Below are 27,894 nucleotides of genomic sequence, written 5' to 3'. Positions count from 1 at the left end.
ATTTATTTATTTATTTATTTTGGCTGTGCCAGGTCTTAGTTGCTGCACTCGGGAACTTCGTTGCAGCATGTGGGGTCTTTAGTTGCGTCATGCAGACTTCTTAGTTGCGGCATGCATATGGGATCTTGTTCCCCGACCAGAAATCGAACCCAGGCCCCCTGCATTAGGAGTGCAGAATCTTACCCACTGGACCACCAGTGAAGTCCCGGGGAGGGATAAATCTTAATTATGCAAGTGGATGGCTTACACCAAGAGGAGTCCCCCAGGCTCAAAGGACTGGCCTTGCCCTTGACAACTTCTCTTTCCTCTAGAGAAACGGGTATTTGTGGATGAGGTGTAGAAAAATTATTCAACACTTGGATGTAAGGGGAAAAATAACTGTATGCCTTCAATGTCACACGGAGCATTAACAGGCCTGCCCAAAACTTTTGATTCTCTAGGGCAGTGCACCTTTGTTTGATTTATTACTTGCTCTTGATTCAGGCTCAGGCTCTGTAAAGTTGGATGCTCTTGTAGATTTGCCAATTATAAGTGCTTTTTAAAAAAATTTTTTTTAATTGAAGTATAGTCAGTTTATAATGTCGTGTTAGTTTCAGGTGTACAGTTGCGTCGGGTCTTAATTGCAGCACACAGGATCTTTCATTGCAGCACGCCTGCACTTTGTTGTAGCACATGGGGTTCTCTCTAGTTGCGGCGTACGGGGTTCTCTCTAGTTGTGGCACACAGGCTCCAGAGCACGTGGGCTCTGTAGTTGCGGCACATGGGCTTAGCTGCCCTGTGGCATGTGGGATCTTAGTTCCCCGACCAGGGATCGAACCCGTGTTCCCCTGCATTGGAAGGTGGATTCTTTACCACTGGACCACCAGGGAAGTCCCTACAAGTACTTTTTGTGAAGTAAAGATGCAAATGATTTCTTATCTAGTAGGAAGAATAACTTCAAAATTTATAACTTATTACCATGTGTGTTGGGTGACCAACAGTTGCCATTTGCCCAGGATTGAGAAGTTTCCTAGGATGTGGGACTTCAAGTGCTAAAACTAGGACCATCCTGGGCAAACAGGGGCAGTTGTTCACTCTACCTGCATGACTTAGGCAGTTTGGGAACTGACTTGGCCATCTTCTTTCAACATTCTGTCTTGCATTGGCCAGAATTGTTTTGGTCCCTCCCATATGCCTCTGAACCAGTTTTCTCATCTTCCTGTTCTATCATTAATGAGCTAAATAAATCTTTGACAAATATAAAGACTCACTTCATATTGGTATAAGACATGTTTTTAATGGTTTCAAATGAGTATTTTCAATTTGACAATGAGAAAAAGACAGTCTCTTCAGCAAGTGGTGTCAGGGAAGTCAGACAGCCGCATGTAAATCGATGAAGTTAGAACACACCCTCTCACCATACACAAAAATAAACTGAAAATGGCTTAAAGACTTAAACATAAGACATGACATCATAAAACTCCTAGAAGAGATCATAGGCAAAACATTCTCTGATATAAATTGTAGCAGTGCTTTCTTAGGTCAGTCTCCCAAGGCAATAGAAATAAAAACAAAAATAAACAAATGGGACCTAATCAAACTTACAAGCTTTTATACAGCAAAGGAAACCATTAAAAAAAAAAAAAAAGACAACCTACAAAATGGAAGAAAATATTTGCGATCGATGAGATTAACAAGGGCTTAATTTCCAAGATATAAAAACAGCTCATACAACTCAACAACAAAAAGCAAACAATCTAATCAGAGGGAGACCTTCAAGATGGTGGAGGAGTAAGACATGGCGATCACCTTCCTCCCCACAAATACATCAGAAATACATCTACATGTGGAACAGCTCCTACAGAACACCTACTGAACGCTGGCAGAAGACCTCAGACCTCCCAAAAGGCAAGAAACTCCCCACGTACTTGGGTAGGGCAAAAGAAAAAAGAAAAAACAGAGAAAAAGAATAGGGATGGGACCTGCACCTCGGGGAGGGAGCTGTGAAGGAGGAAAGGTTTCCACACACTAGGAAACCCCTTCGCGGTCGGAGACTGCGGGGGGTGGGGGTGGGGGAGCCACGGAGGAGAGCGCAGCCACAGGGGTGCGGAGGGCAAAGCGGAGAGATTCCCGCACAGAGGATCGGTGCCGAGCAGCACTCACCAGCCCGAGAGGCTTGTCTGCTCACCCGTCGGGGCGGGCGGAGGCTGGGAGCTGAGGTTCAGGCTTCGGAGTTCAGATCCCAGGGAGAGGACTGGGGTTGGCTGCGTGAACACAGCCTGAAGGGGGCTAGTGCGCCACAGCTAGCCGGGAGGGAGTCTGGGAAAAAGTCTGGACCTGCCGAAGAGGCAAGAGACCATTGTTTCGGGGTGCACAAGGAGAGGGGATTCAGAACACTGCCTAAACAAACTCCAGAAACCGGTGCGAGCCTATCAGCGTGGACACCAGAGATGGGCATGAAATGCTAAGGCTGCTGCTGCAGCCACCAAGAAGCCTGTGTGCAAGCACAGGTCACTATCCACACCTCCCCTCCCTGAAGCCTGTGCAGCCCGCCACTGCCAGGGTGCCGTGATCCAGGGACAACTTCCCCAGGAGAACACATGGTGCCTCTCAGGCTGTTGAACGTCACGCCAGCCTCTGCCACTGCAGGCTCACTCTGCATTCTGTACCCCTCCCTCCCCCTGGCCTGAGTGAGCCAGAGCCCCCGAATCAGCCACTCCTTTAACCCCCTCCTGTCTGAGTGAAGAACAGACACCAGAGGGCGACCTACACGCAGAGGCGGGGCCAAATCGAAAGCTGAACCCCAGGAGCTGTGCAAACAAGGAAGAGAAAGGGAAACCTCTCCCAGCAGCCTCAGGAGCAGCGGATTAAATCTCCACAATCAACTTGATGTACCTGCATCTGTGGAATACCTGAATAGACAATGAATCATCCCAAAATTGAGGCGGTGGACTTTGGGAGCAACTGTAGACTTGGGGTTTGCTGTATGCAACTGACTAGTTTCTGATTTTTATGTTTATCTTAGTATAGTTTTTAGCTCCATTGCACAGCAAAGGAAACCATAAAAACGACAAAAAGACAACCCTCAGAATGGGAGAAAATATTTGCAAATGAAGCAACTGACAAAGGATTAATCTCCAAAATATACAAGCAGCTCATGCAGCTCAATATCAAAAAAACAAACAACCCCATCCAAAAATGGGCAGAAGACCTAAATAGACATTTCTCCAAAGAAGATATACAGACTGCCAACAAACACATGAAAGGATGCTCAACATCACTAATCATTAGAGAAATGCAAATCAAAAGTACAATGAGGTATCACCTCACACCAGTCAGAATGGCCATCATCAAAAAATCTACAAACAATAAATGCTGGAGAGGGTGTGGAGAAAAGGGAACCCTCCTGCACTGTTGGTGGGAATGTAAATTGATACAGCCACTATGGAGAACAGTATGGAGGTTCCTTAAAAAACTAAAAATAGAACTACCATACGACCCAGCAATCCCACTACTGGGCATATACCCTGAGAAAACCATAATTCAAGAAGAGTCATGTACCAAAATGTTCATTGCAGCTCTATTTACAATAGCCAGGACATGGAAGCAACCGAAGTGTCCATCAACAGATGAATGGATAAAGAAGATGTGGCACATATATACAATGGAATATTACTCAGCCATAAAAAGGAATGAAACTGAGTTATTTGTTGTGAGGTGGATGGACCTAGAGACTGTCCTACAGAGTGAAGTAAGTCAGAAAGAGAAAAACAAATACTGTATGCTAACACATATATATGGAATCTAAAAAAAAAAAAAAATTGGTCATGAAGAACATAGGGGTAAGACGGGAATAAAGATGCAGATCTACTAGAGAATGAACTTGAGGATACGGGGAGGGGGAAGGGTAAGCTGGGACAAAGTGAGAGAGTGGCATGGACATATATACACTACCAAACGTAAAATAGATAGCTAGTGGGAAGCAGCCACATAGCACAGGGAGATCAGCTCGGTGCTTTGTGACCACCTAGAGGGGTTGGATAGGGAGGGTAGGAGGGAGGGAGATATAAGAGGGAGGAGATATGGGAATATATGTATATGTATAGCTGATTCCCTTTGTTATAAAGCAGAAACTAACACAACATTGTAAAGCAATTATACTCCAATAAAGATGTTAAAAAATATTTACAAACATATGAGGAAAAAAAAAACCCAATCGAAAAATGGACATAAGACCTAAATAGATATTTTTCCAAAGAGGAAATACAAATGGCCAAGAAGCACATAAAAAGATGCTCAACATTGCTAATTATTAGAGAAATGCAAATCAAAACTACAATGAGGTACCACCTCACACCGTCAGAATGGCTATCATCAAAATCTCTACAAATAACAAATGCTGGAGAGGATGTGGAGAATAGGGAACCCTCGTACACTGTTGGTGGGAATGTAAATTGGTACAGCCAGTATGGAAAACAGTATGGAAGCTCCTCAGAAAACTAAAAATAGAATTACCATATGATCCAGCAGTCTCACTCCTGGGCATATAGCTAGACAAAACTCTAATCCAAAAAGATACATGCACTCCTATGTGCATAGCAGCACTATTCACAATAGCCAAGACATGGAAATGACCTAAGTGTCCATCAACAGATGAATGGATAAAGAAGATGTGATACATATATACAATGGAATACTACTGAGCCATATAAAAAGAACGAAATAATGCCATTTACAGCAACATGGATGCAATTAGAGATTGTCATATTGAGTGAAATAAGACAGAAAGAGAAAGACAAATACCATATAATATCACTTATATGTGGAATCTAAAATATGACACAAATGAACCTATCTACAAAACAGAAACAGACTCATGGACATAGAGAACAGACTTGTGGTTGCCAAGCGGGAAGGGGTTGGGTGAGGGATGGAGTGGGAGGTTGGGGTGAGCAGATGTAAGCTTTTATATATAGAATGGATAAACAACAAGGCCTTGCTGTATAGCACAGAGAACTATATTCAGTATCCTATGATAAACCATAATGGAAAAGAATATTTTAAAAAAGGAATGTATATATAATGGAATCACTTTGCTGTACAGCAGAAATTAACACATTGTAAATCAACTATCCTTCAATTTAAAAAAATCAAAAAAAGATGAGTATTTTTGACAAGACAAGGGATTTCTCTCGTGAGGGGGGAAGTGGGGAGGTGCTGCTGGGAGAACAGGCCCTGAAGATCTGTACCAGAGATGCCGCTTCTATTTTTCATGCCTTTATTGATCCCCTTCCTCTTGAGCCTATAAATATGATTCAGTCTCGTCCTTCCAGAAAAACAGCCTCCCCTCCTTCTGGCCGTGGCCTGTCTCCTACTCTTCTCATCCAAGAGTGCAATCCGGTTCCTTCTTAGCAACTTCATGATCTAGCCAAACTCACTGACACCGTCCAAATACAATGGACACTTTCCAATCTTGAAATCACTTAATTTCTCTATGATAAAAAATGTTTATAGCTACCAATATCTGACATTCAATGAGCACTTGACATTCTTTGAGTATTTGCCTTTCATTGAGTATTTAACATTCAGTGACCATGCTCTCGGCCACTTGGCACTACTTACTGATCGGTTGCCCCTTCTTGTTTATAAACAATATACTTCCTTAATATTGCCTAAATCCACTTCCTCTCCATCCCCAATGCCAATGCCTTGGCTTGAACCAGCTCTCCCTCCCAAACATCCTGGAAGGTTATTTCTATAACAAATTTGACTGAGGTACTTCCCTGATAAAAAGCCATCTCTCATGGTTCCACACAGCCTGTAGTCACAAACCTAGCATGCACGCCAATGTGCAAATATTTATTTATAAATTATATCCGTGTATCACTGTACTAATATATTGCTTATATTTACATATCATAAATCAGATATGGAAAAAGAAATTCCCAAAGAAATAGCATTTACAAATTAAATAGAAGTTCTAATTTCTTTCCCTACACTGTACTGGAGATTGTATGTGCTTCCTCAGAAACCACAGACCCACAGTGGTTAAGTCCAAATACATATGGCTGACTTTCAAGGATTCTCATGATCTGGCCCCTGCCTATCTCGTCTGTCTCTTCTCCCTTTGCTTCCTCTCTTGCTCCTAATGCTTTGGTCCAAATGGAAGGATTTGAACTGAAAGCTCCCCAAATCTTCCTGCTTTCTATTTGCTGCCCTCTTTGTTTAGAAGGCTGTCCCGTGCCTTGGCTCCCCAAGCCCCAAGTCCCTCCGTCTTATTTATTCCTAAAAGCTCTCATCCGGCACTCCTTCCTCTGGGAAGCTGTTTTTTGGTTACTTCTGCCTCACACTCCACCTACACCCCATGCACATCTTTTCTTTTGCAGTAAAACACAATGTTTACTTCTCTGCCTCTTTCATTAAGCTGTGAGCTCTGTAGCAAACTGTCTTGCTCACTTAGGAGTCCAGAGTGACTGATAAACAATAACAATGACAATAATAACAGCTAATACTTTTATAGTGTTAATATATGCCAACTACTGAGTCAAGTTTGTTGCACACATATTTGCTTTATTTAATCCTATGATATGGGTATAATTATCCCTATTGTGCAAATGAGGGCACTTTGGCACAGAGAGGCTAAGTAACCTCCCGAGGTCATTTATGTAGTATGCAAAGTTCAGAAAGTACTGAACTAAACTGAACTGCATCCTTTCTATCCACCTGTGAAGAAAGAAGTATAGTCACCCAGGCCCAGGAGAGGGTGTATAGTGTGGGCTGCCCCAGCCTGAGCCTGCGCTGCCCCCTGCTGGCCAGCTCTGCCCTCTCTGCAGGCTTAACCAGCTCAGAAGTGCCCCCTGCCACCTGAGCTTGAGGGGGAGAGGGAGCCAGAAGGTCACGTGGAGAATATACAGGGATGGCCCCTGATCCACACACCTGAAGGCCATCTCCCTGATAGAGATGCTGAATGAAACCTCTCAGAGTTAGAACTGGGAAAGTAAACTCTCTGCCACCAAATGCCATAGAATTTACCCAAAACCAATACAAATGTTTATTTTTTAAGAAAAAAAATTAGGTAACTATTTGGATTATTCTTACATTAGGCTCTTCTTTAGGAGAAAAAATTGAATACTTAGATTGGTTCGCATATGGGTTGCCCCATGGAACGATTGAAAAATACAGACACCCAGGTTCCATCTCAAGCCTGGTAAGCCAGAAGCACCAGTGCTTTACTATTTCTCCTCATGTCACATTCTTCCGAACCCCCAAATCTCTAAGACCATTTAACATCCCACTTTTCCAGTTTAAGCAAAGGCAATGCCTTTCCATTTGTGCTTCAGTAGAAAATGATGCTATTTTTTCAACTCTGTAAATTGTAGGTAGTTGATAAGTGATGAAAATAAAATTCTTGCCTGTAGACACGCAAGTTCTACCCTGTTTGATAGAGGTTCAATTGATTTTCCTTTCCCTCTTTGGAAGAAATCAGTTTTGCCTCCTTTGTACGTTGATTCCCTTATTCCTGATCTATGATGAGTCTATCTTCAGATTCTCTTCTGAACCTGCTGTAACATTTGCCTGATTCCCTCATTGATTATTGAGTTAAATAAAATCTTTAGCATGTGTTCATTTTATATCTGAATGAGAGTTGTGATTTTACCTTTTTTGGAAAATTATCTTTAATACACTAGTGGCAAGTATTTTCCTTTTCCGTCCTCTTCAGTCATCTGCTACCTGTGCTCTTTGCTTTAGTTGAAAACTCAGAGGGTTTCCTCAGAAAAGAGCCGCTGCCCTTATAACCTTCTACCATATGCATAACGTCTAACCAAGCATTCCTGGAATAATAGTGGAATGACCAAAAGATATTACATTTTTCAAGGCAAAAGTGAGGTCAGGGCATTGGCAAGGCAAAAGTGAGGTCAGGGCATTGGTTCCTAACCTTCTACAAAAACTAAAATAAAAGGACATAAACTTCATATTAATAAAAACACCATATTTTCATTGGGCTCTAACTCTGAAATATCTTATTTACTTATTTCTTCCTTACCTGTGTTGTTGATGGATTTATTAAAAATTACACACATTAGGATTGTTTTACTTTTAATGCACTTTATGCCATCTTGTACCTTATTCAAGATGCTATGGAAAATATAAGGTCCCTGTCATCTTCCTGAGTACACAGATTCATCTAAGAACTAATGTTATTCACTCAACAATTACTTATTGAGCAGCAACTGTGTGCCATGCATAATGGCAAAGACATCGTCCCAGGGGACTGACAGACTAGCGAGAGGAACAGACAACACAAATAAATGTATAATTTCAAACTTTGAGACCCACAGATGAAATGCATGTTTTCCATTCTTCCCCGCACTCTCACAGCTTTATGCCCAAATTTTTAGTTGGGTACCTAGCTACACTTCCCAGTTTCCTTTGGAGTTACCTATGGTCATGTGACTATCTTCTGGCCAACAAGATGTGAGCAGAAGTGATGTCTCCAACTTGTTGGTCTCGCTCTTAAAGAAATGAGGAGAGCCCTTACCAATCCCTAATTTTCTTTCCTTCCTATGGGCTGAAATGTCAACACAGTGTTGACATTTTGGACCTTGTACATGAGGGCAGCATCTGAAGAGTGACAGAACAACAACATAGAAGGAGCCTGGACTTCCAAGAACTTCACAGAGTGGAGCCACCAAATGGGCTTGGACTTTTCCAAGAGAGAAATAACTTTCTATCATGCTTAAGATACCGTTATGTTGGGTCACTGGCTCATCCAGCCCATCTTATAACCTAACTCTGACAAGCCTCAAAGGAACAGGGGATACTCTGAATATGGAAGTTAACAGAACATTCCTGTGTGGGGCTCAGGAGCGAGCATTCTCCAAATGAGGGAGCATCAAGGGAAGTGAGATCTTCAGGGAAGAGGCAGGTCAGGCCACGAGGCACAAGATGAAACCACAAAGACAGATGAGCATATCAGCATGTTTCTCCTGGTGTCAAAAGCATTCCAGAGGCAGCTTGAAGGGACTCCCACTGGCCAAATTTGGGAAATTTTAAGTATCAGAAAATTAATAGATTATAACACATTATTAGGGAAAAATTAATAAGTCTATCAAGTTAACATAATAGTCTGACTCCGTTTTTGACATCTCACTGCTGACATCTTTCAAGCCCCATCACTCCCCTTCCCCTTCTGTCCCACATCTGAGCAAGCTGATAAGAAAGCCCAGGTACGCCCTTGACAACGGCAGGAAGTTCACACCATGCAAGTTCTACTCCACACATAAGAACCTTCACCCCAGTCCTATTCCCAAATTACAATAAAACCCCAAAGCTAGTCACCTCTTCCTGCTTTCTCAAGCCATTTTCAAACCAACCTGGGAAACTGTTCTGCTCTCACCAGAAAGCCTCATTATGTCAGCAACAAACATACCCCATTGGTGCATTTTTGACATCATCAGTCTTGACATTGGAACCAAATTGGGGGTCGGGTGTACAAACTGCTTCTGCAGGATGATCACAGTAGATGGAAGGGAAAGTTCTTCATTATAGAAGAACGCCAATAAATCAATACATATAGAAAGATTGATAGAGTTAGAAACTACAACTCTGCAACCACCATTGTAATAATTCATTCAGGCAAGAAAGGTTAAGAAGGAACATATAGCCTCAAAGTTATTAAATACAAATGGGAGGGGTTTCCTTTAGAATGGAGAATCTGATGGACATCACCTTATCCAAGTGATCAAATGTAACATCACCAGTAATGGGACAAACTGACATCTGTGCCTCCTGACAGAACATACAAAGAAGGATATAACATCACCTATTTTAATATTCCTGCCAAAAGTGTTAAACTAGAATTTAATCATAAGGAAATGATCAGACAAATTCAAGTTGAGTAAGTAAGTATTTAGTGGGGAGAGTCATGTGTCTGGAACTTACACTCCAATGTTTCATCAAAAAAAGTTTATAGCTATATAGAGAAAGATAGAACAAATGTGGCAAAATAACAATGTTTATCAAGGTAAAGATACAAAATAAAACAAAAACAAATGAAACAAAAAGGTAAGCTGGTATGGGGGTTTGTTTACTCAAAAAGAAGGTTCCAGAGGCCCAGAGGGAAGGTCTGAGAAAGGAGCTTGCCACTTCACAAACCATCCTGTGTCTGCTTGTTCACAGAACTCTCCTCTAGCCATAGCTGTCCCGGGTTCAGACAGGGTTTTGTGCAAATAAATATTTGTAGAAGGTCCCAGGATTTGGCCCCATCTTCTCCACTCTGGGAAGAAAGTCTGGTGGAGCTCACAGGAGTGCTTCTGTGGGATGGGGGTTGGTGTCTGAGCAGATAGGCCTGGTGACCCCACCCTCCTGGGTTTCCTCCTACCTCACCCCTCACTTCTTAATCCTCTTGCTTTTTAGCTCTAAATGTTAGTTTTCCCTGGGGCTCTATTCCAACCCCGTCTCTCCTTAAAAGAATGACATAGCTGTTGAGGATACGACAAAAACTAGTTGGACCCTACTGGGCCCAAGATGGCAGAAGATTCGACTTCCAGTACACCTTGAGCCTCATTATATGCTTACTGTAACACGTTAGCATATGCTAAATGACACACCCCCAGGCGCCAGGACAGTTCTGAGACCAACTATAAAAGGCCAAAAAGTGGGCAGCGGCCCAATTCCTGGAAATCCCCACCTCTTCCCCCCAAATAGTTCAAATAATCCTCCCACTCGTTAGCCTGTGGAATTACCCAGCCCATAAAAACTAACCACCCCATACTTCGGGGCTGCTCTCTCCTTCTGAGATGGACTACATTCTGCCTATGGAATAAACCTGCTTTCACTTTACTTTCCTGCACGAAGCCAAGGATCCTCACCTGGTGGCCTGTCCCAGGAACTCGCCTGAGACCTGGGATATAACCATCCTCTCCCATTTTCCTGCAACATCTTTACAAAGGATGAGGAAGCAGGTAGTCTTCTCTCCCTCCCTACTTGTGCTTTGATTATAAATATGTAGCCCACTTAGTTCTCGAGGCAGAGCCCTCTTGCCTGCTCACCTGTATCCTTCACAAGCATCCTATATTAACAAACCTACATCTTACCTATCACTTTGCCTCTCGCTGAATTCCTTCTGTGCCGAGACATAAAGAACCTGAGCTTCATTAAGTCGTGGGACGAGTCGTGTGGTTTCAACACATCCAAAATGGAACTCTCCAAGTTTCCCCAAACCTGGTTCTCTCCAGTCTTCCCATCTCAGTAAATGGCACCTCCATCCACCCATCCTTTAAGTTATTCCTCCAAACTACAACCCAGATCTGTCCACTTCTCACCATCAACTCAGCCACCATCACGCCTCACCTGGATTTCTTCAGTAGCTTCCTAACTCATCTCTTGACTGTGCTCTCAGGCCCATGCAGTCCATCTTCCTCCCAGAAGCCAGAGTAATCTTTATTTTCAAAAAACGTAAATCAGAGCAAGCCACTCAGTGTTTCAAAACACTTCAATATTTCCCCGTTGCTCTTTGAAAATGAAGATTTTTCACCATGAAGACCCTACACCATCTCCTGCTCCACTTCTCAGCCTCATCTCATGCCGCCTCACTCCTCTCGCAGTGACCTTCCCTTTTTTTTACATTTAAAAAATTTTTATTGGAGCATAGTTGATTGCAGTGACCTTCTTGTACAGCTCTCTGCATAAGTCAGGGTTTCTCTCTTTCTGGAACATTCTCTCAGCTCTCCTCAAGGCTGCCTCCTTCTCTTCTAAGACTCAACTCAAATGTCCCCTTCCCAGATCTATATAAAGAAACCTGCTCCATCAAAATTTAGACGTCAGGGGCTTCCCTGGTGGCGCAGTGGTTGAGAATCTGCCTGCTAATGCAGGGGACACGGGTTCGAGCCCTGGTCTGGGAAGATCCCACATGCCGTGGAGCAACTAGGCCCGTGAGCCACAGCTACTGAGCCTGCGCATCTGGAGCCTGTCCTCCGCAACAAGAGAGGCTGCGATAGTGAGAGGCCCGCGCACCGCAATGAAGAGTGGCCCCCGCTTGCCGCAACTAGAGGAAGCCCTCACACAGAAACGAAGACCCAACACAGCCAAAAAGATAAATAAATAAATAATAATTAAATGTGCTAATAATTAAAAAAAAAAAAAATTTAGACGTCAAATTGTCTTCTCTGTTACTTGCCAGTTCTCCTTTTCCACACGCAGTAGAATGGACGCACCGTACAAGGAGAGTTCATTGCTGGATCTCCCGCGCCTGCTAGGCTAGGGGCTCACACATATTCGTTGAAAGAATTCATTAATAGACGGCAATTTTGTATGTTTTTAAATATCCTTCCTTGGCAAAAGAAAAGGCTGCCAATTCTGTGTGGTTCATCATTTTTTAAAAAAATTTATGAGTCCAGGACTCTTGGATGAACTGGCCTCAAGTCCCCTACAACATAGTTGCTGTAAGGATAGCAGGAGAGGGAGGAAGAGAAGGACAGTGGCTGGGGGGCCGGCTGGGGGGCTGAGTGGACGGACGGGTGAGAGAGCGGATGGGTGAACACTCTGGGGAAGCATACCCAAGGTGCTAAGTTGAGAGCACAGTTCCCTCGGCAGCCCATCTTGAGGGGTCGCGAAGCGGATACTTCAGGGCCGACGGGGACGGCGGGAGGACGGTAGTCCCCTCCTCTGTGTGAGGCAGCAAGACCCTCCAGGCTCGCGCCCCATCCAGGCGCACGCGCGCCCAGACTCCGGGCCGCGCTCAGCGGCGTCCCCGGCCGGCGCGCGCGCTGAAGTGAATGCTCTCCGGGCCCGCAGCGGGGGTTAGTGCGCGTGCGCGCAGGTGAGCGTCCCGCCCCGCCCCGCCCCGCCCTGCCCCGCCCCCGGGCTTGGCCACCTGCCGGGGAAACTTGTGGATTGTTGCCCTCGGGTCGCTCCGGGGCGGGGACGCGGAACAGAGCCATGGAACATACGTCGGGGAATCGCGAGTCCCGGGCCCGGCCGAGAGAGCGGGACCCAGACCGGCACCCCCGCCCGGACCGAGACCGCCACCCCGAGAGACAGCGGGACAGAGCCGGGGACCGGCGCAGGGAGAGAAACGGGGGCGGGCGGAGGGACGGGGACCGGGACAGGGGGAGGGACCGGGAACCCCGCCAGGACAGACACAGAGCCGGGGACCATCGTAGGGGTGAACAAAGAGTTTGGGAACAATCCCGCCAGAGTCGGACGCGGGACGGACCCAGGCGGCAGACCTGGGACGCGGCCCCGCCCCCCTGGCCCGCGCCTTGGGAAACCCCGGATCCACCGCCCTTGCGGAAGGAGGGCCTCGGACGCCGAGGACCAGAAAGGTGAGGTGGGGCAGCGAGGGCTCTCTACCTCGACCCGGAGGAAGCCTGGGTCTGAGGCCAGTCTGCGCGGTTCTGCTGTCCCGGCTACTTGTCCTGGGAAGCTGGTTTAAAGGAAGTGCCATTCTTCCTTTTTGAGCTCTTAGAGGTGACCTGGGAGTGAAGGAAGACCTTACAGCGGCCCGCCCCCCCCCACACACACTCCTTGACCTGAACCTGATGAACAACGCAGGGACCTACCCCCCACTTCCCTCCCCCCTCCACCCCCTGTCCCCCAGCCCCCCTTTAGCAGTGGCAGGACCGGGGACCAGGTAAAGAGGAAGAGAGGACTTCAGGACTAGAAAGGGAAGGGGTGGGAAGGAATTGGGTGGGTTGGGTTAACCTGAGGCCCCTCCCTGACCCCCACCCTTGTGGTCACAGGACTGCCCCTTGGGGCTGAAGACCCTTGTCCTGTGCTCCAAAACCAGCCCTCCCCAAAGTCCCGTTCCCTGGAGGCCCAGGCCTATAAAAGACCAATGAAAAGCTAATAGTTTAATGTGTAATCCCTTCCAGGGGTATATGCATTTCAAAACCAGACAGCTGGGAGAAGATACACTTTTAGCCAAAGAACTGAATGTACCTGAAACTCTGCACAAAAGGGCAGAGATTTTTTCCCCCCTTTGTCAGTGAGGTCTTTCTGGGCAGCCTCATTCAAATCCCATGATTGTTTCAGACCCCACCCTCCTGAATGAACAAACTTTGCCATCACTACCTTGTAGAACAGAGTTCCCATAAGGCCTGTGGGGTGAAAGCATCATGATGTTCTGGAAGACTGTGAGCTGGGAGAGGGTAAGGATGGAAGGAAAGAGAGGCGGTGGTCCTAGACCCCACTCCCCCTCTAGGGAAGTGGCCTTTTTTCCATTGCACATTCCATCCAACTCCACAAATATTACTGAATGCCCAGATTACATGCCAGGCCAAGAAGGAGACAGGCAGGTACTGGAGTGATGACTGCCTTCTGGTTTTTGCCCTCGTCCCTAGGAGGAGTCCAGGCTCCTCTCTGCTATGGAACTTGGAGGCTTAAGCCCAGTCTCTCTTCTGGTTGTGTCCACACAGCGGGAAAGCTATTATCCTGAGTTTATGTTACATTATCTAGAACTAACTAACCAAACTGTGACAAAGGGTGTACCCAGTTACAGTCACAGGCACTGGCTCCTGTCTCCCTGCCTAAAGCCACACTGCACTGCAACTGCCAGGCCTGGGAGAATCCAGAGCTTCATGTTTAGGTTTCCTTCTAAACTGGTGTCCTGGTCCCCCTGTCCCCACCCCCGCCAAGCCCCAAAGCTAGTGAAGGGAATACTTTTGCTTCTTTTGCTCACAGTTGGTGGTTTAAAACCAAGAGCAATTTATTTCTGTCTCTCCTCCACATAACAAGCCTGTATTTAATGGATGGGAGGTAGGGCCAGGGACTACAGGGATCTACTCATGGTGTCCACAGGACACTGACAAGTAAACAGGCCAATTTGCAGCACCTGTGAAACGTGCAACTCCAGCAGGGGACAGACACAAAGAGAACAGAACTGGGGCCCTGATTGGGCTCTGGAATGTTTCCTGGAGGAGATAGCCTCAAAGCTGAGTTCTGGAGAAGGAGCAAGAGGCTGTCTCAAGCAGAGAAGTAGTTTCCACGGTGACCTAGAGGCATGGGAATGCGAGTCATCTTTTGGGGCGGGGAGAGGGGCAGTTCACTATGGCTGGGTCTGTGAACATGAGGTTGTGAGTGGAGAGAGATGAGCACGGGCCCTCCCTTGCTGTGCTTAAAGTTTGGACTTTATGGATTTCAAACCCCAAAAATACATGGTGAGATCTATGTTCTAGAAGGATCCCTGGAGCCCAGCTAATAGAATGCAGCCCCCACCATTCACCACTGAATCTTGGACAAAGCTCAGGATGTGCTGGATAAAGTGATAGGGAAGGGAGGGGGTGGTGAGGAGAAGGAACAGAATATTCCAGGGCTGGCAGAGGAAGAGGGAGAGATGTGAAGATGTCCAGAGTTGTCTGTACCACCCATAGCCTAGAGAATAACTGCGGATTCAACTCTTTCCAAAGTAACAAGGGAAGGAAGAGAATGCCAGCCTGGGCGTCAGTCTTGTGAATGCAAACTAGTTTTGAAGAGGGCCTGGTCCTCACTGAACTGAAAAGCTCCCCCAGGTGGCTCCCGGCTACCTGTTAGATACCCTCCCCGCAACACACACACACCCTCCCCCACAGGCCAAGCCAACATGGGAGGCGGGGCTCAGAATTACTGAGATAAGTGACGTGCTTAATTAGCAGAACTGGGCCAAGTGTTTGGATGCCTTGTATAGCCACTAAACCAGAAAATTCTCTGGAGTATGAAATCTGTGGCAGATTTTCTGTTCTGTGCATTCTTTAATGTCTGAGCCCCGCGTGAGGTATCCAGAGTTCTAATGCTGAACAAGCTATTGAATTTGAAGCCCGCTAATGGCCACACATGTGTTTGGTTATAGCGAGCCCACTTCAGGGAGATATCCGCTTTCGACCCCCAGGCCTGGACTCGAGGAAGTGGAATATTACCAGTCAGAGGCTGAAGGGCTCCTGGAATGCCACAAGTGCAGATACCTGTGCACCGGGAGAGGTGAGCCATTTTGAAGGCAGTTTGACCAATTACTTACCGTTGCTGGTGGTTCTGGATGGGGTCCGAGATGATGGCGCAAAAATTCAAGCCGACTTCCCTTTTGCTTTCCTCGTATTTTCGTTTTCATACCTGCGTGAAGTTCACACTTTCTAAAGAAGGGTAGGAACGTCTGAAATGGGCAGCTAGGTTTCCTGTGTTTCTCCTCGGACGGGCCCGGGTGTGGTGAGGCAGTCGTGCCTGCAGTTTTCAGAGCCAGCTCTGAGTTGCTGGCTGTCAGAGGGGGGCCCCTCTGGCAAGGCGGGCCGAGTTAGAGAGAGATCACCGGAGATGGCAGCCAGGTTGAGCTCATGCCGCAGGACAGGAGATCCGATGCCCAAACCTGCCATCATGGCTTTTAAATGTTGTTGACTGAGACCCACAGTAAGAAATACGTTTCACATTAAGAACAAGTTCACATGTCAGCGCATGTGCACACACACGTCATGAAACAATACACCATCACCTACGAAGGGCGGTAACTTCTGTTTCACTGAAAACAAACAAAAACAAAAAAACCACACTTATTAGAATCCACAGTATGAAGAAAACTTAAATAATATCATGTGTCAGCTCCAAATGTGGTTTCCCAGAGTTCCCATCCTAGCACCAGGCCTGGCCTTGCCAACAATGAAGAAAATCTGGTTTGTCAGGGTGAAGAAAATCTTACCCTATGGCTCACATGATTTGGTAAGAAATTTTCCTCGGCTACCTATGACTAAGAGGGGAAAACTTCTTGGCCTAAGGGGGAGAAATCATGGAACCTATACCTGAAAATGTCTCTCTTTTTTTAAAAATTTATTTATTTTTGGCTGCATTGGGTCTTCATTGCTGCGCGTGGGCTTTCTCTAGTTGTGGCGAGCGGGGGCTACTCTTCACTGTGGTGCGAGGGCTTCTCATTGTGGTAGCTTCTCTTGTGGAGCACGGGCTTTAGGTGCACAGGCTTCAGTAGTTGTGGCACATGGGCTCAGGAGTTGTGGCTTGCGGGCTCTAGAGCATAGGCTCAGTAGTTGTGGCACACGGGCTTAGTTGCCCTGTGGCATGTGGGATCTTACTGGACCAGGGCTTGAATCCGTGTCCCCTGCATTGGCAGGCGGATTCTTAACCACTGTGCCACCAGGGAAGCCACTGAAGATATCTCTTAGAATGATTACAATGAGATACGTTATTATGGGATTATGTAGAACTTTCATTGAAGAGCTCTAGGCAGTCCAGGTACAAGAATCCTTGCTCTAGTTTATGTACGTTGGCACACCCCGTTGCTTTTAATTCTCTCAACAACTCCTGAGGCTCAGAGAGGTACAGTAAGTTATACAAAGTCACACAGCAGTTAAGTGGAAGAGCTGGAATTGAAAGTTAGAGCCTGACTCTAAGGCCTGAAATGGTTTACGTGCTTGACCTTCTTTTCTTGATGATATAAATAATAGGAATAAGCCAGAGGCTCTTTAACAGGTTTCTCTCTAGAGGTATTCTTCAGTGATTGATTTACCAAGAGGAGAGGGCAGAGCTTGAGGCCCCTGATTTAGCTTTGATTGCTTCTGGCTATTTGGTTGGGCCTAGATGTTGGGTTTCTGAGTCAAGATAGTGAAAGGATAGTTCAGCAGTCAGAAGCTAACAAATGAGGGCTTATAAAGATCTCTGGACATGCAGGGACCCATATAAATACACAATGCTGTGTTGTGTTGAGAGCAACAGCCATTAAACACTGGGAACTTGTCTCAAACAGGAAATTCACACCTGGGTAAAGGTCACCTGAAGATTTTCAGCCTCGTCTTAGAGTAGATCTTTTGTGATTTCTTTTCTTCATCGGTGAAATCATGTCCTCCTCCAGCAAACTGGCAAAAATGGGAGGCAGCTGTGGCTCTCTCTAACTTTCTAGGGAGATCCTGCGGTTTGGGCTGAGTCACCCTTAGGAAGTTCAGTGGAACACTGACAAAAAGAGATAAGCCCCGAATTCACGGTTACGGGCAAGACTCCTCAGCTACTAAAGTCTTTAAAGGCTGAGGATAAAGATCAGATAAACAGCAAGTACAGACGTCACATGTGCATATCAGATCACTAGGAATCTTGTCATTTATAGGTTGTGTTGTAGGTTTATTATTTGGAGGGACTGGTGAGGAATTACAAGTTCCCTGGGGAGAAGGTACAGGGCCTGCTCCCCTCCTGGCTCCCTCCGATTTGCATTTGGAGCAGCTTCCCCTTTCCCTTTTGTCCTTTTCCTCTTCCTTTAGACCTTTGGTGCTCAAATCATGATGGAGAAGATCGTAAAAGGAGAGCTAGGCCAGTGTAACAAGGAAATTGTGAAGAAGAAGAAAAAAAAAAAAGGGTGATGTTTGCATTCAGCTTGATGCAAGGGCTTGATGTTTGCCTTACTTGCAAACCATCCTTAAAAATTTAATTTCATTCTCTCTCCAAACGTTGTAATCTCTATAGTCAGTGGTGCTGTCTCTCACTCAGAGCCTGGAGGTTTAGGTTTTGAGATGGCTTCTCACTGCCAGTGGCATTAACTTGTGACCACACTGAAAAGGTTCAGAGGGACAGTTGTGGGAATTTTGCCCCCACAACTTGCATTCTCCGTCCCCCTTTTATATGCTTATTTAATACCCTAACTCAGTGTTTATGGGGCTGAGCCTATGTCAGCACGTACAACTCCCAGCTCAGAAGCACCCAGCTTTATATTATGCTGAAAAAAAGAAGCAACACACAGAAGAGTACATTAACTGTATGATTTGCATGAAATTCGAGAAAGACAAACCTAGTTCCTAATGGCAGAGAGTAGATCAGTGGTGGCCTGAGGAGGAAGGTGAGGGGTTGACCACAAGGGGTGACTAGGGAACTTTCTGGGGGGATGAAAACAGTCTATATCTTGATTATGATTACATGGCATACACAGTTGTCAAAACTTACTAAGCTGTTTGCTTAATGCAGGTCATTTTGTTGTGTATAAGTTATATAACAGTAAAGCTGACTTTAAGGAAAGCAGCCAGCTTTGGTGGAAGATCTGGGGCTCTTTCATCGTCCAAGATAAAGCAGCCAAGGGTCCTGAAAAAATCCAGCCCTGGGAAAATATCACAGCCCAGATTTGCTCTTTAGGGAAACTAAAAGAAAACAAAATTAAACTTTAAAACATACTTATTGAATTAAAGTCTAAGAAGAGTAAAACCAATTATGTTTCTCTAATTCAGTAAGCCTTATAGGTTTAATTAACTTAACCTTTCCTATCCCTAATACATGTGAACCACGGTTAACATTCTGATGGATAACTTCCATGTTTTTCTAACGTCATTATATTTTTTAAGCACTATGATATAAGCTCCTTCAAATCTGGAGAAGTTTCCTCTTTCAAACTGAAGATGGCCACAAAACATATCTAAAGAGGATATAACTATTTTTCAGTCTTTTTGGCAGGGAAGGGCTAGGGCAGAGAATGTTCTTGCCTTCCATAAAGGACACCTTTCTTTCTGCTCACTGTCCTGATTTCTGCCCCCATCGTCCTGCAGCCCACCTGGGGCAGGCTGCTTTGCTCTTCTGAGAGTTACCCTTTTCAGTCCAAAGTACCTCTGACATCATTTCTGGAGACCACAGTTCCTTGCTACCATCTAATGCTAATCATGCAGCTTTGGCTGCTCAGGCCTTCCAGGGGGCAGAATAAAGAGCTGGCTGTGGTGTGAGCTGCCACGGGGAAGATAAGCCTCAAGGTGGAAGTCTCCAAGTGCAGAGTAGCTTCTCTCAAAATGGTAACATGCCCTTCTTTTGCAGCCTGCTGCCAAATGCTGGAGGTTCTCCTGAACTTGCTGATCCTGGCCTGCAGCTCTGTGTCTTACAGTTCCACAGGGGGCTACACGGGCATCACCAGCCTGGGGGGCATTTACTACTACCAGTACGGAGGGGCTTACAGTGGTTTCGATGGTGCTGACGGGGAGAAAGCGCAGCAGCTGGACGTCCAGTTCTACCAGCTAAAGCTGCCCATGGTCACCGTGGCAATGGCCTGCAGCGGAGCCCTCATGGCCTTCTGCTGCCTCCTCATCGCCATGGGCGTCCTGCGGGTCCCGTGGCATTGCCCCCTATGGCTGGTGATTGAAGGCTTGTTGGACGTGCTCATTGCCGGGGCATACATCCCAGCCTTGTACTTCTACTTCCACAACCTCTCGGCTGCCTACGCCTCTCCCGTGTGTAAGGAGAGGGAGGCGCTGTACCAGAGGAAAGGATACAGTGGCTTCAGCTGCAGTTTCCATGGGGGAGACATAGGTGCTGGAATCTTTGCCGCCCTGGGCATTGGGCTCTTTGCCGTGGGGGCCGTGCTGGCCATCAGGGGTTACCGAAAGGTTAGGAAGCTGAAAGAGAAGCCTGCGGAAATTCTGGAGTTTTAGGCTTTTTAAAACGTTCCGAAAAACTTGAGTGATGGAAGTTACTCTGAACCACTGTCTTTCGTGGAATATTTTGTTGTAGAACTTGCCAACCCTTGGAAAGTAACAGACCAGTTTTAGTTTGCTGGGCCTAGCTCCAGGGTACATGCGGCAGCACTGCCTGATGTCATAAACCCTGGTCCTGGAGCCCTCTGTTGGTGAGGGACTAACCAAAATTACTTTAAAAAGCAAAAACAAAACAACAACTAAAAACAACCAAAACTAGAGCCCAGGACCCACAAGGAAAAGGCATATGCTGCAGCAAAATGCACTTCTTGAGTGAATAAAGGGAGATGATAACCGAGTGAATCTGAAGAACCTTATCCTCAAAGCTCATGAAGAACCACACAGACATGAAAAAACATTTCAGCCTGAAGTTCTCTAAACACAGCTGTCTTAAGCAGATTAGCCTCGAATTTTTTTCCTCACTGAACTCCAGGCCCTTCACTTCCTTAATGCTCTGGATGGCAGGGGTTGGGGATGCCTGGGAAACTGCTGCTGTAAGATAGAAGCTGGAGGGAGACGTGGGCTGAGGAAAGAGGAATCAGATTAATTCACTGGGTTGCAAAGGAGGTATTCTAACAAGCCCCTTACAATGGCCTTGAAAGCTCAATAAGTGTCTTGTACCTCTTGTAAATGTACCATTGTACGACGAATTCAACCTGACATCTGGAATTCAGGATCCATCCAAAATTAAAGAAAGTAAAATCTTTCCCAGGAGAAGTATGCTACTTTTGGCCAGACAACTTCATGGGTTCTTACTGCATGTTAAATTAGGACTTATGGCCCATTATAATATATTCTTGGTACAAGTGAATATGTTCTTTGCTTTATGTGACTGCAATAAAAATCCAAAGAAAAATTTTAATTTGGAGGTGATGGTTCTCTTTACAATACGTTTATAATATTATTTTCTTGTCACATTTAAAAGGTGAGTTCCATTTGGGTTTACAAAAGGAAATACATATAGTTGCTTGTATATGATTAGAAAACTTCTTGAAGAATATATAAGAATGTATTAACAGTATTTGCTTCTGGAGAGGAAATTTAAAAAATTTTTTTCATTTTATGTAAGACTTGACTGCACATGTCTTAGTCTTATTTTAGAAAAAAAGTTTTAATTTGATTTGCTTTCCTCAGTTTTTTCACATTTACAGTGAAAAGGCAGATAGTAGATGTTTAGTTAAGCAGAGTATTAAATGATCAGCTACAAAAGCAGCCTCACCCAAAAAGATGCTATTTTACAATAAAAATCTCCTGTCTGTTTCAGTTTCCACTTCCCTCTATAGTTTATCCCTCCATAGGGATAAACTGCTAGCTCTAGTAGGCCACTCTTTTCTTTTCTCCTGATGTCTGTGAGTCTTTCTGCACTAACAGCATGCTTGGAAATACTTGAACCTGTTCGATGTTTTCAGCAAAGCCAGGTCAGGCCTGGCTGGTGCTCTGATAATATCAAGTGGCCGTATTTCTTCATCATTGGCCCCAACAACAGACCATTATTCCTCTTGATTGTTGCAGTCAGTGGAGTGGTTGACAAGGTCTAGCAATAGATATATTACATTTCAGCCCGGCAGATATGTGCTGTGTGGATTATGCCGCTGCTGTTTTGGCAGAATCTTGTCCCAGAAGGAAACATTCAGGTTGCCCACATCTTGTAGTAGCACAGTATCCCTGCTTCCCTTCAGGGGGTGAGAGATTAACTGCATGCAGAAGGAAAACCAAGGCAGAGAAAGGTGTTGGGTGGGGTAGATAGCTACTCCCAGTGAATTAGAATGATGTCTGGGTCAATTAATTTGCCCTGCTTGTAAGGAGAGAGTAGCCAGTAGCTTATGGTGCCTGGGAGGAGAGTGGGCAGTTCTGGTCTGATGGTATTTTCAGATTTAAATTAGAGGAACGTAGCTTCTCAACTGTCAGAACCCTTAACTGCGGCGTTCCGTGGACCTCCTAGGAATTTGTGTGGGCCCAGCAGGAGATGGAATCAGCAAGCCCAGTAGCTGTTGCCTAAGTACATTAGACATACTGGTCTTTAGCTGCCCAGTTTATAAACGTTGTGGTACCCCCTTGTGTATTAGAGGGTTTTCCTGACTTCTGGGAAACCATGCTTTTCATAAATTTGTCCCTTTTTTTTTTAATATTTATTTATTTATTTTGGCTGCACCGGGTCTTAATTGCGGCATGCGGGATCTAGTTCCCCAACCAGGGATTGAACGCCAGGCCCCCTGCATTGCGAGCGCGGAGTTTTCCCCACTGGACCACCAAGGAAGTCCCTGTCCCTTTTCTTCTTAAATCTCTTATTAATCCCCTTCATTTTTTTTTTTTTTTTGGCTGCATTGGGTCTTCATTGCTGCGCACGGGCTTTCTCTAGTTGCGGCGAGCGGGGGCTACTCTTCATTTCAGTTCCTGGGCTTCTTATTGTGATGGCTACTCTTGTTGCGGAGCACGAGCTCTAGGCGCCCGGGCTTCATTAGTTGCAGCACGTGGGCTCAGTAGTTGTGGCACACAGGCTCAGTAGTTGTGGCATGCAGGCTCTAGAGCGCAGGCTCAGTAGTTGTGGCTCACAGGCTTAGTTACTCTGCGGCATGTGGGATCTTCCTGGACCAGGGGTCGAACCCGTGACCCCTGCATTGGCAGGTGGATTCTTGACCACTGCGCCACCAGGGAAGTCCCCTGTCCTTCCATTTTATATATGTTACTGGGTAGCATCACCGTCCACTTGTATAACATTTTATAATTTTCCAGGTATTTTCACATACTTGCTTTCATTTGGGCCTCATCCCAGCCCTGTGGGATAAGACAGGGAGGCATTACCTTCATTTGTCAGATGAAGTGTCTGAGGCTTAGTCAGTGACTTGGGCACGGTCACAAGGCAGTAAAGAGCGGGGATGTGAGCCTGGCATTCCCACTCTAGGTTCATATGCTTTTCTCTTCATTCTCATCTCTGAGCCCTGAGAGAACAACAGGAGACCTTCTCCCAGGAAGACGCCTAATGAGAGGCTGGGGCCCCTGTCAGTGACAAATGAAAGGTGACTTTGGACAAGTCGACATTCATTTCCATTCACCTGTTGGCTTCTGCTGCCTTGTGGCATTTGTGGGTTCCTTAAGCTTGTAAGGAACTTGGCCCCCCAAGTGAACAGGCCAAGTATCCAGCAGTAGGATCCTGGCTGAATAGACTGGTCCGCCCACACAGCGGGGCTGGAGGCCGCATAACAGAGCATGTGGACACGGTAGGAGCTGATCTGAAGACATCTCCAGGAAGAGTAAAGCACAACGCAGAGCAGTGTGTGTGGTATCCTCCCTGTGACACAAGCAGGGAAACGGGGGATGAAATTCGGAGTTGAGTGCTTTTACTTGCATAAACGAACGCTGGAAAGTTGTATTAGAAAATAATGAAAGTGGTTGGGGGAAAACAGGGTGGACAGGGACGTGGGTGATTTTTCTCAGTTTATGCCCTTTTATGTCATTTTGATTTTTTTAAACTTTAAAATTTGAAATAATTATAGATTCACAAAAAATTGCTAATATAGAACAGAGATCCTGTGTATCCTTAACCCGGTTTTCCCCAGTGGTGACTACAGTACAAAATCACAACCAGGAAATTGACACTGTCCAGAGCTGAGTTAGATTTTACCAGTGTTACATGCACTCATGTCTGTGTGAGTATAGGTCTGTGCGGTTTTATCACCTGTGTATCATTGTGTGCCACAATCAGCTACAGAACTGTTCCATCATTGGAACATCCCTAGTGCTCCCGCCTTAGAGTCACACCCATCCCCCTCCCACTCCCCCAATCCCACTCCTCCCTGACAACCACTAATCTGTTCTCATTTTGAGACTGTTAGGTAAATGGAATCATACAATATGTAACCTTTTGAGACTGGCTTTTTTCACTCATCATGAATCCCTTGAGATCCATCCGAGTTGTTCCGAGTATCAGCTGCTCATTCCTTTTCATTGCTGAGTAGAGTTTCCCCTGGGGATGGCTGTACCAGATTGTTGAACCATTCGCCCATTGGAGGGCATTAGGGTTTACTGTGACATCTGTGTACATGTTTTTGTGTAGACCGAAGTTTTCCTTTCTTTAGGATGAATGCTCAGGGGTACAGTTGCAAGGTCACATGGTAAATGTATGTATAGTTTTTAAAGTAACGGCCAAAATTTTTTCCACAGTGGCATTTTGATTTTCAAACATGAGTATTAAAAAACAAAAACCAAGGATGTTATTGTTGCGTCTGACCATGTCCTCACAATCAGGTGGTATTTCTCTTGCCTGACCTAGAGAGCTTTCCTGGGTGAGTGACGTCAGTGTTAAATTCCCAATCTCTCTCCTCCTAGGTGTGATACAGATAGTGGAGGTGATATTGAATGGGATGGTTCTCATGTGTATCGTGGCCTCCTACTTTGTCCTTGCTGGATTCAGTGCCAGCTTTGCCAGCGGCGGTGGCTTTGGGAACAACTATTACTCACCGTTTGAGGGCACTGAGCTGGAGCAGGTTCGGCAGCTGGACCAGCAGTACATGATCCTCCGGGCGCCCCTGATATACAGCGGCGTGGCTGTTTCTCTGGGGCTGGGTGTCCTCACCTTGAGTGTTTTACTCCAAGGAGCCAAGAGTCTAAACAGACTGCCGGGGAAGTGGCTCCTCTTGGAGGCCGCCTTCAGCCTCCTCGCGGCATTGGGCTACTGCGTAGGCATCGGCATTTACCTCCACGTGGCCTTGCGGATCAATGCCACAGACACCTGCAGGACAAGGGAGAGGATCTATGCCCGCAGGGGTCTCACCTGGATGAACTGCCAGCTGGCAGGCACTGATGGAGCGGCAGCCACCTTTGCTTGTCTGCTGGTGGTGATGTATGGCGCCAGCGTGGTGATGGCCCTGCGGAGCTACCGAGAACAGAAGCGGTACAAGGACAGCCAAGAGCAGCACAGCAATTATAATGAGGCACCAGAATACCTGTGGTCTGGGATACTCTGAGATCTACTACTGGAACCTAAAAGTCAACCCAGCTCCCTTGTTTCTCTCAAAAACCACATTACACAAATGTGGTTTTCATGTACTTGATTTTATAAATGTTCCCTCTGGCACCAATGCAAAGCTAGATGATCATCCCATTTTTCTATCAATGTCTTTGTTGGCTGAGAGCTAGAAAAAAATACCTCCACCTTTGCTACAAAGAGCGATATTGGAAGTTTGCATATACGCTTATGGTTTGGCTCTCTTACCAAATGGTAAGGTAATAATACTAGCTAAGTAGCCAGAGAAATTCTGAAAGATGAGAACAACACATCAGGGGTAGCAGGCCCAGTGTTACAGTGGAAATAGCTTGCCTGACCGAACTAAAGTCACTAAGAAAAACATGCCGTTTCCCCCTGTATTTGATCCCAGGGGAATGATTGTAAAGCATTTGTGTGATTAGATTCCAAATGAATAATTACATTCTGGCTCTCTCCTGGAGGAAAACTCTCCTGCCCATTCGACAGTATACCATGACTGCTTGGGTCCCAGAGGCTGGATCCCTGAAACCTGAAGACAGGTAGGTGCTTTTAGCATGCATGTTCCTCCTCGGGATTCCTGGGGTAGGGCTCAGATAAAATGGTTTTTGCCACCTTTCCAAGCTCGTTGCTTTCTTGTTTCAAGTCATTTGATTGGAATTCACTTTCCTGAAATATTTTATAATTTCCTGAAATATGACGCCTCCAAATAGAAATAAAATTCATAAACTTCTTAAATGTGTTATTCAGCTGAGTACAAAGATAAAGCAGTTGATTTTACTAGACTATACAGGCATTTTGGAGCCTTCTTTATTTCTGCATCCCTTCCAGCGCCCTACAGAGTAGGCCTTCAAAGGTCGATTGTAATCATTCACGATTCTGAATTGTTTCCATAATGTAACAGATCATTAACACTGAATCTCAAAAATAAAGTTCTTTCAGTAATTTTAACCTAAAGTTTTATAGCTGTTCTTATACTTTACAACTAGTCTCAGATATTCTGTTCATGCAAGATGCAACTAGAAATATACATGTTCTTATTATAAAGGGTAGTTTTTCTAGTTGCCACCTTCTTTCATAACATTGTTTTATTTTCATATTATAAACGAGATTAAACTATTAATAAGTTCAAACCAAATTTTTAGTACATTTCTAAAAACAGCAATTTTGACAGAAATCTCAGACTGTCTATACAGTTAGTAAGAAATCAGCAAACGTAAGCCCGTTTCAGTGTATGCCAAAGTGGCTATTAAAAAAATTCAGTCAATGTCATTTTCCTCTGATGTGTGTTGGCCATTTTTACCCCTGCATGTTTGCTGACTCTTTTCCCTGGAATATATTACCTTTCCTCTCTCCTCTTAAATCCTTCCTATTGCTAGTTCGTATAGAACCTATCCAAGGTGAAGGATCAAAACTAAACCTCAAACAGAAATGGGAAAATATCTAGATTCTACTTTTACAAAAAGTAAAGCTTGGAGGAAAACAACTAGAAGTCTACACTGCTAGCTTAAAATACAAACCCCAGTGCCACAGAAAGCTGCTCCAGCACCTTAGCCCGAGGCAGTGGCTGGAGTCCCGCAGAGTTTTCGCTGAGTGGTAAGACAAGTTTAACAGCAGCAAAAATCAAACAACCCATTTCCCACCCGAACCCCCCAAAAAACTTCCCAGCACACACTATTCTCACCTAGGATTTATTCCCTGAAACATACCCTGAGTGGATCTTTGCCCATGTCTGGGTCTGGGGCTTGGAAAAATGAGGACTTTGGCCACTGTGACCCCAGTGTGGTACGCTGGCCCAGCTACAGTACTGCTCCCAGTCAGCTCCTCTCGATCACTGCAGCAACATTCAAAATGCCTTAGCAAAACCTGCCTTAGTTACTACCACTTGGCAGGTCAAGATTTCTTACTCACATTTTACAGATGAGATGAAGGTTCAAGAAGGCTAAGTGGCTCCCCCAATGGTTGACATTTCATCGAGTGCTCACTGTGCCGGGTCCAGTACTGAGCTAAGGAAGCATTTGTTGACATCATCTCATTTTAGCTCACAGCTGTTGAGAGAGAGACTATTATCTCCATTTAACAATCGAGAAAAAAACACCTGAGCCTTGGAGAGGTGAACTTGCCCAAAGTTAAATCTTTTTAAGTAGCAGAGGAAAAACTCAGACCCAGTGAATCACACACGGGAAAGTGTTCTGAGTGACTAACGTGCTCTTGTGGTGTGTGATGTACCAGGGAAACAATATCAAACGAACGAGAGAACATACCCAGAGAAGTTCACTTCTGCCACCCTGCAGGCAGGTGTGTGTGTCATGGAACCGAGGTATGAAAGTAGATGGTGGCGTTGAGCCCAGCACATTGGAGGTACTCAAGGAACAGTTGGTGAACCAAGTTTTCAAAATTTCATTCTAGTAAATGAGGAGGAAACCTGCAAAATGATTTCAACTGGGCCTTTATTTGGAGTGAGAGGTAGCTAATCTTGCTTGGAAGTCCAGAGATTATGGGAGACAACCAATGGGGAGAGGGGAGGGGAAC

At 45.5% G+C, this 27,894-nt stretch overlaps 2 protein-coding genes across 3 annotated transcripts in view; one reads left to right on the top strand and one right to left on the bottom strand.

Annotated features, from left to right (window-relative positions):
• TAT (tyrosine aminotransferase) overlaps positions 1 to 12,726 on the bottom strand; it is a 49,851-nt gene extending 37,125 nt beyond the window's left edge. Inside the window, exon 1 of the mRNA XM_059904231.1 lies at positions 12,537 to 12,726. Coding sequence (XP_059760214.1) covers positions 12,537 to 12,578 — 42 coding nt within the window. The 5' untranslated portion in view covers positions 12,579 to 12,726. The remainder of the gene's footprint in view (positions 1 to 12,536) is intronic.
• Positions 12,727 to 12,847: 121 nt separating this feature from the next.
• MARVELD3 (MARVEL domain containing 3) lies at positions 12,848 to 26,313 on the top strand. Of its 2 annotated transcripts, none has more exons than XM_059903736.1 (3): positions 12,848 to 13,304; positions 15,806 to 15,933; positions 24,708 to 26,313. In XM_059903736.1, exons 1-3 carry the CDS (start codon positions 12,919 to 12,921, stop codon positions 25,343 to 25,345), a joined length of 1,152 nt encoding a protein of 383 aa, XP_059759719.1. In that variant the 5' UTR covers positions 12,848 to 12,918; the 3' UTR covers positions 25,346 to 26,313. The 2 variants fall into 2 exon arrangements, with proteins under 2 accessions (XP_059759719.1, XP_059759720.1); XM_059903737.1 differs by lacking the exon at positions 24,708 to 26,313 and adding an exon at positions 19,729 to 21,208.
• The last annotated feature ends 1,581 nt before the right edge of the window (positions 26,314 to 27,894 follow it).

The sequence above is a fragment of the Balaenoptera ricei genome, chromosome 19 (assembly GCF_028023285.1).
Source record: "Balaenoptera ricei isolate mBalRic1 chromosome 19, mBalRic1.hap2, whole genome shotgun sequence".
NCBI lineage: Eukaryota > Metazoa > Chordata > Mammalia > Artiodactyla > Balaenopteridae > Balaenoptera > Balaenoptera ricei.
This window is presented reverse-complemented; position numbering and strand designations above follow the sequence as displayed.